The sequence below is a fragment of the Ranitomeya imitator genome, chromosome 5 (assembly GCF_032444005.1).
Source record: "Ranitomeya imitator isolate aRanImi1 chromosome 5, aRanImi1.pri, whole genome shotgun sequence".
In the NCBI taxonomy this organism is placed as follows: Eukaryota; Metazoa; Chordata; class Amphibia; order Anura; family Dendrobatidae; genus Ranitomeya; species Ranitomeya imitator.
In genome coordinates, this window is record NC_091286.1 from 189,255,528 (window position 1) to 189,271,095 (window position 15,568).

General features: G+C 42.0%; 1 protein-coding gene across 1 annotated transcript in view; it reads left to right on the plus strand.

Annotated features, from left to right (window-relative positions):
* The window catches only part of MAP1LC3C (microtubule associated protein 1 light chain 3 gamma), a 47,199-nt gene extending 45,616 nt beyond the window's left edge, over positions 1-1,583 (plus strand). Inside the window, exon 4 of the mRNA XM_069769432.1 lies at positions 1,424-1,583. Coding sequence (XP_069625533.1) covers positions 1,424-1,583 — 160 coding nt within the window. The remainder of the gene's footprint in view (positions 1-1,423) is intronic.
* The last annotated feature ends 13,985 nt before the right edge of the window (positions 1,584-15,568 follow it).

Here is a 15,568-nt window from a genome sequence, read left to right on the forward strand (position 1 = left end):
AAAGTGTCCCCAAGTGCAGTTGCAAAAACCATCAACCGCTACAAAGAAACTGGCTCACATGAGGACCGCCCCAGGAAAGGAAGACCGAGAGTCACCTCTGCTTCTGAGGATAAGTTTATCCGAGTCACCAGCCTCAGAAATCGCAGGTTAACAGCAGCTCAGATAAGAGACCAGGTCAATGCCACACAGAGTTCTAGCAGCAGACACATCTCTACAACAACTGTTAAGAGAAGACTTTGTGCAGCAGGCCTTCATGGTAAAATAGCTGCTAAGAAACCACTGCTAAGGACAGGCAACAAGCAGAAGAGACTTGTTTGGGCTAAAGAACACAAGGAATGGACATTAGACAAGTGGATATCTGTGCTTTGGTCTGATGAGTCCAAATTTGAGACCTTTGGTTCCAACCACCGTGTCATTGTGCAACGCAGAAAAGGTGAATGGATGGACTCTACATGCTTGGTTCCCACCGTGAAGCAAGGAGGAGGAGGTGTGGTGGTGCTTTGCTGGTGACACTGTTGGGGATTTGTTCAAAATTGAAGGCATACTGAACCAGCATGGCTACCACAGCATCTTGCAGCGGCATGCTATTCCATCCGGTTTGCATTTTAGTTGGACCATCATTTATTTTTGGACAGGACAATGACCCCAAACACACCTCCAGGCTGTGTAAGGGCTATTTGACCAAGGAGAGTGATGGGGTGCTATGCCAGATGACCTGGCCTCCAGTCACCAGACCTGAACCCAATCGAGATGGTTTGGGGTGAGCTGGACCGCAGAGTGAAGGCAAAAGAGCCAACAAGTGCTAGGCATCTCTGGGAACTACTTCAAGATTGTTGGAAGACTATTTCCGATGACTACCTCTTGAAGCTCATCAAGAGAATGCCTAGAGTGTGCAAAGCAGTCATCAAAGCAAAAGATGGTAACTTAGAAGAACTTAGAATATAAGACCTATTTTCAGTTGTTTCACACTTTTTTGTTAAGTATATAATTCCACATGTGTTAATTCAGTTTTGATGCCTTCAGTGTGAATGTACAATTTTCATAGTCATGAAAATACAGAAATTTATTTAAATGGGAAGGTGTCCAAACTTTTGGCCTGTAGTGTGTGTGTGTGTGTGTGTGTGTGTGTGTGTACGTATGGTATATATGTATATAATATAAATTTTCTCATTTACTTTGCCTTATAAGAGTTATTATCCTGGAAAGAATGCTTAACACTTTTTTTTTTTTTTTTTTTCAGTAAAATCCATTTTAACTTCGGTTTCGTATTTTATTGTCAGTGGCGTAATATTCTGACTACATTGATCCCAGCAGTGATCTGGAATTCAGAGATGCTTTCAGAGTCTTCCCCATGCTGTTCCCATTCCATTTCAGTGCATGCTCATCACTATTCATTACGCTAATCTTCAGCTTTCTTTTTCAGAGACCGAATGAACTTGTCAGCATCACACGCATTTTATATCCTGGTGAATGAAAGGAACCTTTGCAGTATGTCCTTCACGATGACAGAACTGCACAGGGACCTTAAGGATGAAGATGGCTTTTTATACATGACTTATGCATCCCAAGAGATGTTCGGATGAGTGCGATTTACAATACCATTTCAGAACTGCTTCACAGTAAATTTCTAATTCAAAACTGTGATTTTATTAATTTCAAAATAGTCCTTGTTTTAACTGCATATAATGATTTTTATGGATTTATTTAATTTTCAATTAAATAACTGTAATAAAAGGTTTAACATTAGAATTTGAACTATTCAACTTTGTCCTTTCATATAGGACAAAGATGGAGATTGGGCTAGGACAAGCAATCTGCCCTACTGAGCAAATTCCCGGAAGTAAGCCAGTGGACCAGCTACCATGGGCAGATTTAAGAGGAGAGAGATGCAGTTACTTAAATATACCTTTTATCAATTGGATTTATCCAATTAATAATAGACTAGCTGAAAAGCCCGGCATTGCCTTAGCATAGCAACTAACTGTGGTTAGTTATAACAAATTATAATGATTATCCTCCCATCCCATAGTCCAGTGCCCATATACCCATCACACATCCTCCATCCCATAGTCCCGTGCCCTTATACCCATCATAAACATCCTCCATCCCATAGTCCAGAGCTGGGTGGTGCTGAGCAGGGAGTTCCTGGAGATGTGCTGTTATGTAACCTGGCAGTGCAGCTCTGTGTGCGGCCGCTGATGATGCGATTTTCTACGCCGGTAACAATAGAGTGCTGCAGTAATAGAGGAGGGGTGATTCATTTCTGTCATGTGCTCTCTCTCCTTTCTGGGGGGCAGACAATGGCTGGGAGCTTATGTTAACAGGGATGCTAGATTTCTCCCACCCAGTCAGTGTCTGCTGAGGTGTTGTGGAATGATAAAACTGGTTGCTATGAGCAACAATCACAGCTTGGCTTCTTTTTAACCCCTTAGTGACAGAGCCAATTTGGTACTTAATGACCGAGCCAATTTTTGCAATTCTGACCACTGTCACTTTATGAGGTTATAAGTCTGGAACGCTTCAACGGATCCCGCTGATTCTGAGATTGTTTTTTCGTGACATATTGTACTTCATGTTAGTGGTAACATTTCTTCGATATTACTTGCGATTATTTATGAAAAAAACGGAAATATGGCGAAAATTTTGCAATTTTCAAACTTGGTATTTTTATGCCCTTAAATCAGAGATATATGTCACGAAAAATAGTTAATAAATAACATTTCCCACATGTATACTTTACATCAGCACAATTTTGGAAACAAAATTTTTTTTTGTTAGGGAGTTATAAGGGTTAAAAGTTGACCAGCAATTTCTCATTTTTACAACACTTCTTCTTTTTTTTTTTTTTTTTTTTTTTTTAGGGACCACATCACATTTGAAGTCATTTTGAGGGGTCTATATGATAGAAAATAATGAAGTGTGACACCATTCTAAAAACTACACCCCTCAAGGTGCTCAAAACCACATTCAAGAAGTTTATTAACCCTTTACGTGCTTCACAGGAACTGAAACAATGTGGAAGGAAAAAATGAACATTTAACTTTTTTTTGCAAACATCTTAATTCCAAACCATTTTTTTTTACTTTCACAAGTGTAAAAACAGAAATGTAACCATAAATTTTGTTATGCAATTTCTCCTGAATACGCCAATACCCCATATGTGGGGGTAAACCACTTTTTGGGCGCACCGCAGAACTTAGAAGTGAAGGAGCGCCGTTTGACTTTTTCAATGCAGAATTGGCTGGAATTGAGATCGGACGCCATGTCACGTTTAGAGCCCCTGATGTCCCTAAACAGTGGAAACTCCCCACAAGTGACACCATTTTGGAAACTAGACCCCCCATGGAACTGGTCTAGATGTGTGGTGAGAACTTTGAATGCCCAAGTGCTTCACAGAAGTTTAGAATGCAGAGTCATAAAAAATATATATATATATATATATATATATATATATATATATATTTTTCCACAAAAAAGATTTTGTAGCCCCCAAGTTTTTATTTTCACAAGGGTAACAAGAGAAATTGGACCCCAGAAGTTGTTGTCCAATTTATCCGGAGTACGCTGATGCCCCATCTGTGGGGGTAACCCACTGTTTGGGCGCACGGCAGAGCTCAGAAGGGAGGGAGCACCATTTGACTTTGAGCGCAAAATTGGCTGTCGTGTTTGGAGACCCCCTGGTAAACAGTTAATTACCGGCGATCGCAAAACAGGGGTCGGTAATACCGACCCCGATCATGCTCTTTGGGGTCTCGGCTACCCCCGGCAGCCGAGACCCCAAAGACTTTCGCGGGGCCGGCCGGCGGGCGCACTGTGCATGCGCCCGCCATTTTGAAGATGGCGGCGCCCACCGGGAGCCACGAGGAGCACCGGGGAAGATAGGTGAGTATTGGGGGGCTACCTGGGACCCCTTTTCTCTGTCCTCCGATATGCGATCATATCGGAGGACAGAGAAATTAAAAAGAGATCGCGTTTTTTTTTTTTTTTTTTTTGCGATCGCCGGTAAACGGTTAATTACCGGCGATCGCAAATGCGGAGTGGGTAAAAACCCCCCCCGAATCATGTTCTCTGGGGTCTCGGCTACCCCCAACAATGTCACCAGCAAAGCACCCCCACACCATCACACCACGTCCTCCATGCTTCACAGTGGGAACCAGGCATGTAGAGTCCATCCGTTCACCTTTTCTGCGTCGTACAAATACATGGTGGTTGGAACCAAAGATCTCAAATTTGGATTTATCAGACCAAAGCACAAATTTCACTGGTCTAATGACCATTCCTTGTATTCTTTAGCCCAAACAAGTCTCTTCTGCTTGTCACCTGTTCTTGGCAGTGGTTTCCTAGCAGCTATTTTACCATGAAGGCCTGCTGCACAAAGTCTCCTCTTAACAGTTGTTGTAGAGATGTGTCTGCTGCTAGAACTCTGTGTGGCATTGACCTGGTCTCTAATCTGAGCTGCTGTTAACCTGCGATTTCTGAGGCTGGTGACTCGGATTAACTTATCCTCTGAAGCAGAGGTGACTCTTGGTTTTCCTTTCCTGGGGCGGTCCTTTGGAGCCAGTTTCTTTGGAGCGCTTGATGGTTTTTGCCACTGCACTTGGGGACATTTTCAAAGTTTGCTCAATTTTTCGGACTGACTGACCTTCATTTCTTAAAGTAATAATGGCCACTCGTTTTTCTTTACTTAGCTGCTTTTTTCTTGCCATAATACATATTCTAACAGTCTATTCAGTAGGACTATCAGCTGTGTAGCCACCAGACTTCTGCACAACACAACTGATGGTCCCAACCCCATTTATAAGGCAAGAAATCCCACTTATTAAACCTGACAGGGCACACCTGTGAATTGAAAACCATTCCCGGTGACTACTTCTTGAAGCTCATCAAGAGAATGCCAAGAGTATGCAAAGCAGTCATCAAAGCAAAAGGTGGCTACTTTGAAGAACCTAGAATATAAGACATATTTTCAGTTGTTTCACACTTTTTTGTCAAGTATATAATTCCACATGTGTTAATTCATAGTTTTTATGCCTTCAGTGTGAATGTACAATTTTCATAGTCATGAAAATAGAGAAAAATCTTTAAGAGGTGTGTCCAAACTTTTGGTGTGTGTATGTATGTATATATGTACAGTGTGTGTGTGTGTATATATATATATATGCATGTGTGTGTGTGTGTGTATATATATATATATATATATATATATATATATATATATATATATATATATATATATATATATATATATATATATATATATATATATATATATATACAGTGGGGCAAAAAAGTATTTAGTCAGTCAGCAATAGTGCAAGTTCCACCACTTAAAAAGATGAGAGGCGTCTGTAATTTACATCATAGGTAGACCTCAACTATGGGAGACAAACTGAGAAAAAAAAATCCAGAAAATCACATTGTCTGTTTTTTTATCGTTTTATTTGCATATTATGGTGGAAAATAAGTATTTGGTCAGAAACAAAATTTCATCTCAATACTTTGTAATATATCCTTTGTTGGCAATGACAGAGGTCAAACGTTTTCTGTAAGTCTTCACAAGGTTGCCACACACTGTTGTTGGTATGTTGGCCCATTCCTCCATGCAGATCTCCTCTAGAGCAGTGATGTTTTTGCCTTTTCGCTTGGCAACACGGACTTTCAACTCCCTCCAAAGGTTTTCTATAGGGTTGAGATCTGGAGACTGGCTAGGCCACTCCAGGACCTTGAAATGCTTCTTACAAAGCCACTCCTTCGTTGCCCTGGCGGTGTGCTTTGGATCATTGTCATGTTGAAAGACCCAGCCACGTTTCATCTTCAATGCCCTTGCTGATGGAAGGAGGTTTGCACTCAAAATCTCACGATACATGGCCCCATTCATTCTTTCATGTACCCGGATCAGTCGTACTGGCCCCTTTGCAGAGAAACAGCCCCAAAGCATGATGTTTCCACCACCATGCTTTACTGTAGGTATGGTGGATGCAACTCAGTATTCTTTTTCCTCTAAACACGACAAGTTGTGTTTCTACCAAACAGTTCCAGTTTGGTTTCATCAGACCATAGGACATTCTCCCCAAACTCCTCTGGATCATCCAAATGCTCTCTAGCAAACTTCAGACGGGCCCGGACATGTACTGGCTTAAGCAGTGGGACACGTCTGGCACTGCAGGATCTGAGTCCATGGTGGCGTAGTGTGTTACTTATGGTAGGCCTTGTTACATTGGTCCCAGCTCTCTGCAGTTCATTCACTAGGTCCCCCCGCGTGGTTCTGGGATTTTTGCTCACCGTTCTTGTGATCATTCTGACCCCACGGGGTGGGATTTTGCGTGGAGCCCCAGATCGAGGGAGATTATCAGTGGTCTGGTATGTCTTCCATTTTCTAATTATTGCTCCCACTGTTGATTTCTTCACTCCAAGCTGGTTGGCTATTGCAGATTCAGTCTTCCCAGCCTGGTGCAGGGCTACAATTTTGTTTCTGGTGTCCTTTGACAGCTCTTTGGTCTTCACCATAGTGGAGTTTGGAGTTAGACTGTTTGAGGGTGTGCACAGGTGTCTTTTTATACTGATAACAAGTTTAAACAGGTGCCATTACTACAGGTAATGAGTGGAGGAAAGAGGAGACTCTTAAAGAAGAAGTTACAAGTCTGTGAGAGCCAGAAATCTTGATTGTTTGTTTCTGACCAAATACTTATTTTCCACCATAATATGCAAAAAAAATGATAAAAAAACAGACAATGTGATTTTCTGGATTTTTTTTTCTCAGTTTGTCTCCCATAGTTGAGGTCTACCTATGATGTAAATTACAGACGCCTCTCATCTTTTTAAGTGGTGGAACTTGCACTATTGCTGACTGACTAAATACTTTTTTGCCCCACTGTATATATAGTGTAAGTCCGCAAGGACAGTGTCCTCTCCCCTCTGTACCAGTCTCACTAAACTTGTTTACTGTAAATGTTATCTATATCTCTGCATGTAACCCCTTTCTCATGTACAGCACCATGGAATTAATGGTGCTATATAAATAAAACATACATATATATATACACACACACACACACACACACACACACACACACACACACACACACACACACACACACACGTACGTCCTGGTCGTTGCAGTAACGTCGCTCTGCCGCTAAGGGGAGTGGTGTTATGTCTGATTGCACTAAAGGAATTCACCTGACCAGGTATTACAAGCACACATTACACTTCTTGAAGAGGTGGGTTTTCAGGTTCCGTCTGAAGGAGCCGAGGGTGGTGGATAGTCGGACGTGTTGAGGCATGGAATTCCAGAGGATGGGGGATATTCGGGAGAAATCTTGGAGGCGGTTGTGTGAGGAACAAATAAGTGTGGAGGAGAGTAGGAGGTCTTGGGAGGATCGGTGATTACGTGAGGGAAGATAGTGGGAGATTAGTTCAGAGATATAGGGAGGGGACAGGTTGTGGATGGCTTTGTAGATCAGTGTTAGTAGTTTGAACTGGATTCGTTGGGGAATGGGGAGCCAGTGGAGGGATTTGCAGAGGGGAGAAGCAGGGTAGTAACATGGTTAGTAAGGCCGAAAAAAGACATTTGTCCATCCAGTTCAGCCTATATTCCATCATAATAAATCCCCAGATCTACGTCCTTCTACAGAACCTAATAATTGTATGATACAATATTGTTCTGCTCCAGGAAGACATCCAGGCCTCTCTTGAACCCCTCGACTGAGTTCGCCATCACCACCTCCTCAGGCAAGCAATTCCAGATTCTCACTGCCCTAACAGTAAAGAATCCTCTTCTATGTTGGTGGAAAAACCTTCTCTCCTCCAGACGCAAAGAATGCCCCCTTGTGCCCGTCACCTTCCTTGGTATAAACAGATCCTCAGCGAAATATTTGTATTGTCCCCTTATATACTTATACATGGTTATTAGATCGCCCCTCAGTCGTCTTTTTTTCTAGACTAAATAATCCTAATTTCGCTAATCTATCTGGGTATTGTAGTTCTCCCATCCCCTTTATTAATTTTGTTGCCCTCCTTTGTACTCTCTCTAGTTCCATTATATCCTTCATGAGCACCGGTGCCCAAAACTGGACACAGTACTCCATGTGCGGTCTAACTAGGGATTTGTACAGAGGCAGTATAATGCTCTCATCATGTGTATCCAGTCCTCTTTTAATGCACCCCATGATCCTGTTTGCCTTGGCAGCTGCTGCCTGGCACTGGCTGCTCCAGGTAAGTTTATCATTAACTAGGATCCCCAAGTCCTTCTCCCTGTCAGATTTACCCAGTGGTTTCCCATTCAGTGTGTAATGGTGATATTGATTCCTTCTTCCCATGTGTATAACCTTACATTTATCATTGTTAAACCTCATCTGCCACCTTTCAGCCCAAGTTTCCAACTTATCCAGATCCATCTGTAGCAGAATACTATCTTCTCTTGTATTAACTGCTTTACATAGTTTTGTATCATCTGCAAATATCGATATTTTACTGTGTAAACCTTCTACCAGATCATTAATGAATATGTTGAAGAGAACAGGTCCCAATACTGACCCCTGCGGTACCCCACTGGTCACAGCGACCCAGTTAGAGACTATACCATTTATAACCACCCTCTGCTTTCTATCACTAAGCCAGTTACTAACCCATTTACACACATTTTCCCCCAGACCAAGCATTCTCATTTTGTGTACCAACCTCTTGTGCGGCACGGTATCAAACGCTTTGGAAAAATCGAGATATGCCACGTCCAATGACTCACCGTGGTCCAGCCTATAGCTTACCTCTTCATAAAAACTGATTAGATTGGTTTGACAGGAGCGATTTCTCATAAACCCATGCTGATATGGAGTTAAACAGTTATTCTCATTGAGATAATCCAGAATAACATCCCTCAGAAACCCTTCAAATATTTTACCAACAATAGAGGTTAGACTTACTGGCCTATAATTTCCAGGTTCACTTTTAGAGCCCTTTTTGAATATTGGCACCACATTTGCTATGCGCCAGTCCTGCGGAACAGATCCTGTTGCTATAGAGTCCCTAAAAATAAGAAATAATGGTTTATCTATTACATTACTTAGTTCCCTTAGTACTCGTGGGTGTATGCCATCCGGACCCGGAGATTTATCTATTTTAATCTTATTTAGCCGATTTCGCACCTCTTCTCGGGTTAGATTGGTGACCCTTAATATAGGGTTTTCATTGTTTCTTGGGATTTCACCTAGCATTTCATTTTCCACCGTGAATACCGTGGAGAAGAAGGTGTTTAATATGTTAGCTTTTTCCTCGTCCTCAACCATTCTTTCCTCACTATTTTTTAAGGGGCCTACATTTTCAGTTTTTATTCTTTTACTATTGATGTAGTTGAAGAACAGTTTGGGATTAGTTTTACTCTCCTTAGCAATGTGCTTCTCTGTTTCCTTTTTGGCAGGTTTAATTAGTTTTTTAGATAAAGTATTTTTCTCCCTATAGTTTTTTAGAGCTTCAATGGTGCCATCCTGCTTTAGTAGTGCAAATGCTTTCTTTTTACTGTTAATTGCCTGTCTTACTTCTTTGTTTAGCCACATTGGGTTTTTCCTATTTCTAGTCCTTTTATTCCCACAAGGTATAAACCGCTTACACTGCCTATTTAGGATGTTCTTAAACATTTCCCATTTATTATCTGTATTCTTATTTCTGAGGATATTGTCCCAGTCTACCAGATTAAGGGCATCTCTAAGCTGTTCAAACTTTGCCTTCCTAAAGTTCAGTGTTTTTGTGACTCCCTGACAAGTCCCCCTAGTGAAAGACAGGTGAAACTGCACAATATTGTGGTCGCTATTTCCTAAATGCCCAACCACCTGCAGATTTGTTATTCTGTCAGGTCTATTAGATAGTATTAGGTCTAAAAGTGCTGCTCCTCTGGTTGGATTCTGCACCAATTGTGAAAGATAATTTTTCTTGGTTATTAGCAGAAACCTGTTGCCTTTATGGGTTTCACAGGTTTCACTTTCCCAGTTAATATCCGGGTAGTTAAGGTCCCCCATAACCAGGACCTCATTATGGGTTGCAGCTTCATCTATCTGCTTTAGAAGTAGACTTTCCATGGTTTCTGTTATATTTGGGGGTTTGTAACAGACCCCAATGAGAATTTTGTTACCATTTTTCCCTCCATGAATTTCGACCCATATGGACTCGACATCCTCATTTCCTTCGCTAATATCCTCCCTTAAAGTGGACTTTAGACAAGACTTTACATAGAGACAAACCCCTCCTCCTCTCCGATTTTTACGATCCTTTCTAAACAGACTGTAACCCTGTAAGTTAACTGCCCAGTCATAGCTTTCATCTAACCATGTCTCGGTTATTCCCACTATGTCAAAGTTACCTGTAGATATTTCTGCTTCTAGTTCTTCCATCTTGTTTGTCAGGCTTCTGGCGTTTGCGAGCATGCAGTTTAGAGGATTTTGTTTTGTTCCAATAGCGAGTAGCGAGGAGAGAGGTGGATTAGCCGGGCAGCAGAGTTGAGGACAGACTGGAGTGGTGCAAGAGAGTTAGCAGGGAGGCCACAGAACAGAACGCCGCCTGGGAGAGTCCAGGGAGGACCTGTCAGGAGTGGGTTCCTGACAGGGGCCTAGCAGAACGATTAGAAAGCAACAGAACCGCGCCTGCACTACCTTGCGGCGGTATCCTAAGAAAGGACACGAAGAAGAAGGATATTGTGGAAAGTGAGAAACGAGATTAGAGCACAAAGGAGAGCCAGTAGGAGTCGTGCCCCAAGAACGGCACATCCTACTGAGGCGCATAGCCGGTGACCGGAACACCGAGGAAGTAACTGACTTTATGCCTTACTTCAAATACTGCAGGACAGTTGATTATAGGTCGGCTATCTACCATACATCACCTAAGCAGACATAGGGGGCAAGCATGGAGAGGGGCATCTCTAGGGTCCCAGAATAGCTCCGAGCCTTCCCGTCAAACGGGTGCGTCCTATCCAGATAAACTTGGGGGACAGAGAGAGAGAGAACGAGAACAGAAGTTGTGAGGACTATCCCGAATGCTCAGCAGGGAAGGACTACAACGCACAGGCGCTAGTGGTAGGCACTGATTTCCACCTGCAAAGGGAACTCTGGATATGCCTTCGGACCGGCCGGACTCAGACAGCCCAGTTGACAGTGCTCCGGATTGAGGATCCCGAAGCCTTCAGTAAAGGGTAAAGAGACTGCAATCCTGTGTCCTCGTTATTGACTGCGCCTCACACCATCGCCACCTACACTGCTGGGAAGCCCTGGGGACATACTTCACCTGTGGGAAGAGATACCATCTAGCTGCCATAACACCACCCCAGTGGGCCCCAAGCAGCATTGGTCATCATGACCGAATACCACAATTGGCGTCACGAAACCTTAGCCAACTTTTATCACCATCTTTCATTGAACGCCCCTTAGCAGGGTCACGGACCAGGTCCAGCCACTTTGACAACCCTAGAACTGAGACAGAGAGGACCGGTACCGAGTAACCCGCGGCCCTGCGTACATACATACATACATACATACATACATACATACATACATACATACCCGATTCTAACGCATCGGGTATTCTAGAATGCACTACCCACGCAGTGTATAACACAGCCCACTTAGTATATAACACAGCCACATAGTATAGAACACAGCCCCGTAGGATATAGCGCAGCCAAATAGTATATAACACAGCCCACGTAGTATATAGCACAGCCACGTAGTATATTACACATCCCACGCAATATATAACACAGGCACATAGTATATAGCACAGCCCACGTAGTATATATGATAATGTGTGCAAACTGTAAAGCGCTGCGGAATATGTTAGCGCTATAAAAAAATAAAGATTATTATTATAGCACAGCCAAGTAGTATATTGCACAGCCAAGTAGTATATTACATGGCCCATGCAATATATAACACAGGCACGTATTATATAGCACAGCCCACGTAGTATATAACTTAGGCACATATTATATAGCACAGCCCACGTAGTATATTGCACAGCTACGTAGTATATAGCACAGCCCACATAGTATATAACACAGGCACGCAGTATATAACACAGCCACGTAGTATATTGCACAGCCCACGCAGTATATAACACAGCCCAAGTAATATATAGCACAGTCCACGTAGTATATAGCAATGTGACACGTGATGGTGTCTCCGTGGTGTTGGATGTTTTGGTCTCCCCCGAGGCCAATCATCTGTGCCTTTATAGCAATGTGGGCACCATATCCCTGTTAAAAAATAAATAAATAAAAATAAAAAGTTATATACTCACATTCCGGCGGCCCCCAGATCCAGGCGAGGCATTTAGCGATGCTCCTCGCGACGCTCCGGTCCCAAGAATGCATTGCAGTCTCGCGAGATGATGACATGGCTACGTCATCATCTTGCGAGATCACAATGCATGGCGCGGAGCATCGCGAGGAGTGGAAAAGGTGCCAGAAGGTGAGTATATAATGATTTTTTTAAAATTATTTTTAACATTAGATCTTTTTACTATTGATGCTGCATAGGCAGCATCAATAGTAAAAAGTTGGTCACACAGGGTTAATAGCAGCATTAACGGGACTGCGTTACACCGCGGTGTAATGCAGCCATTAACCCTGTGTAAGTGCTGACTGGAGGGGAGTATGGAGGGGGCACTGATGGAGAATAGGAAGGGGCGAATTCATGGCCGGACAGTGTCCGTCGCTGATTTCCGTTACAGACAGACGGAAGTGACCCTTGGGGAATATGAATGAAAATATATATTTGTCTATCTTGGACCCCGTCTTCGTGTGTGTGACAACTGCATTGAACATGCAATCGTCCTGGAAATCCACCCATTTGTAACCCCTGTCACGTGATCGCGTGTCACTGATGAGTTGTTATGACATCCAGAGGTCTCCTGTAGACCTCTATGGTTGTCACTGCCGGATTGCTATTAGCGCCACACAGTGGTAGGCACTCATAGCAAGTGAGGTATTCTGCTACATGCAGGCGATCTGATCAGACTATTGAATCATGCCAAAAGTGGGGAAAAAATGTTTTTCAAAATATAAAGGTTCAAATCACCCCCCTTTCACCCCATTCAAAATAAAAGAATTAAAAAAACCATACATACACATTTGGTATCACTGTGTTCAGAATCGCCCGATCTATCAATAATAATAAAAAAAAGATAAAAAAAATAAAAAAGGATTAAAAAGGATCGCTAAACGAAGTGGCGAGAGTCAAAACGCCAGTATTTTTTGGGGGGCGCTGCGACATTGCATTAAAATGCAGTAACAGTCGATCAAAGGATCATATCTGCACCAAAGTGGTATCATTAAAAACGACAGCTCTGCGCCCAAAAAATAAGCCCTCACCAATCCCGAGATCCTGAAAAATGGAAACGCTACTGGTATCGAAAAATGCTGAAATTTTTTTTTTAAGTTTTGAATTTTTTTTTTCACCACTTAAATAAAAAAACTTATAAAGAGGGAAAAGGAAGAAGGCACTCAATATGGCTTTAGATGAAAAGAAGCCGAAACGTTACCACGCCATGTGGGTCTGAATTAAATTCACCTTTTTCATCTAAAGCCATATGGAGTGCTGCCTTCTTTTTTCCGTTTATGGACTTTTTGGACAAGTATTTGAATTGCTGGGGAGGCCTGTGCATCCGAAGTTATAATATGCGCTGTTCCATTTATTTTTATATACAGGGTGGTCCAAAAGTAGGTGGACAGTATGTTATGAAGGAGGAGATTTATCAAACATGGTGTAAAGTGAAACGGACTCAGTTGCCCTTAGCAACCAATCAGATTCCACTTTTCATTCTTCACAGACTTATCGTCCACATCTAATTCATGGTTTATTGGAGGATGATCCAGACAGGCCGCTGCAATTTAGTGAGATTCCAGTAATTTTAGATAACATTATTTGGAGTGATGAAGCTTCTTTCAAATTATCTGTCCATATTAACAGACATAATTGTATTTACTGGTATAATGAGAACCTGCATTTAACATTAGAGCAACAACTAAATGAGCCTGGTGTCAATGTTTGGGGTGGTATTTCAAGTTTTTGGACATTTTTGTTTTTTTGATGGAACAGTCACAGGAGATAAGTATCTCGAAATTCTAATGAATCAAGTTGTTCCCCAGTTACAGCAACAGCCTAATTCAAATGACCTTTATTTCCATTAAGATGGGGCCCCTCCACATTATTCAAGATTAGTCCACGAGTATCTTGGTGAAACATTTCCTAATAAATGGATTGGCCGAAGAGGCCCACTTGATTGGCCGCCACGTTCACCAGACTTGACCCCAATGGATTTTTTCTTTTGGGGAGTACTCAAAGACAAAGTTTATAGTAGAAAACCAAAAAGTGTCAGTGATATGAAAAATTACATAAGGAATGCATTTCAAGAAATTAATACCCAAAGAGACTTGTGCAAAAATGTTTGTCGAAGTGTAAGATGCAGACTTCAAAGCCATGCAAATTGTGATGGAAAACAGTTTGAGCACCTTCGTTGATAAAAATGTAAGGGCTTTTGTATTGTTCAGAATAAAATTTATTTGTCAATGTTATGCTTTTGTTAGTAAATATATAATTTTATATATAAATCAAAATAGTTGTTTTCTGTCCACCTTCTTTTGGACCACCCTGTATGTATGTGTGTGTGTGTGTGTGTATATATGTACAGTCATGGCCAAAAGTATTGACCCCCCCCCCCCAATTCTGTCAGATAATACTCCGTTTCTTCCTGAAAATGATTGCAAACACAAATTATTTGGTATTATCTTCATTTAATTTGTCTTAAATGAAAAAACACAAAAGATAATGAAGCAAAAAGCCAAAGATCATTTCACACAAAACTCCAAAAATAGGCCAGACAAAAGTATTGGCACCCTCAGCCTAATACTTGGTTGCACAACCTTTAGCCAAAATAACTGCAACCAACCGCTTCCGGTAAACATCAATGAGTTTCTTACAATGCTCTGCTGGAATTTTACACAATTCTTCTTTGGCAAACTGCTCCAGGTCCCTGATATTTGAAGGGTGTCTTCTCCAAACTGCCATTTTTAGATCTCTCCACAGGTGTTCTATGGGATTCAGGTCTGGACTCATTGCTGGCCACCTTAGAAGTCTAGGGACCATGTTCTTTTCTTTGAATACCTCCTTTTTTTTCCCTGTAAACTCTGTTGATGCCTTTGCCCAAAAAGCTCTACTTTTGTCTCATCTAACCAGAGAACATACTTCCAAAACGTTTTAGGCTTTTTCAGGTAAATTTTGGCAAACTCCAGCCTGGCTTTTTTATGTCTTGGGGTAAGAAGTGGGCTCTTCCTGGGTCTCCTACCATACAGTCCCTTTTCATTCAGATGCGGACGGATAGTATGGGTTGACACTGTTGTACCCTCGGACTGCAGGGCAGCTTGAACTTGTTTGGATCTTAGTCGAGGTTTTTTATCCAACATCCGCACAATCTTGCGTTGAAATATCTGGTCAATTTTTCTTTTCCGTCCATATCTAGCGAGGTTAGCCACAGTGCCATGGGCTTTAAACTTCTTGATGACACTGCGCACGGTAGACATGGGAACATT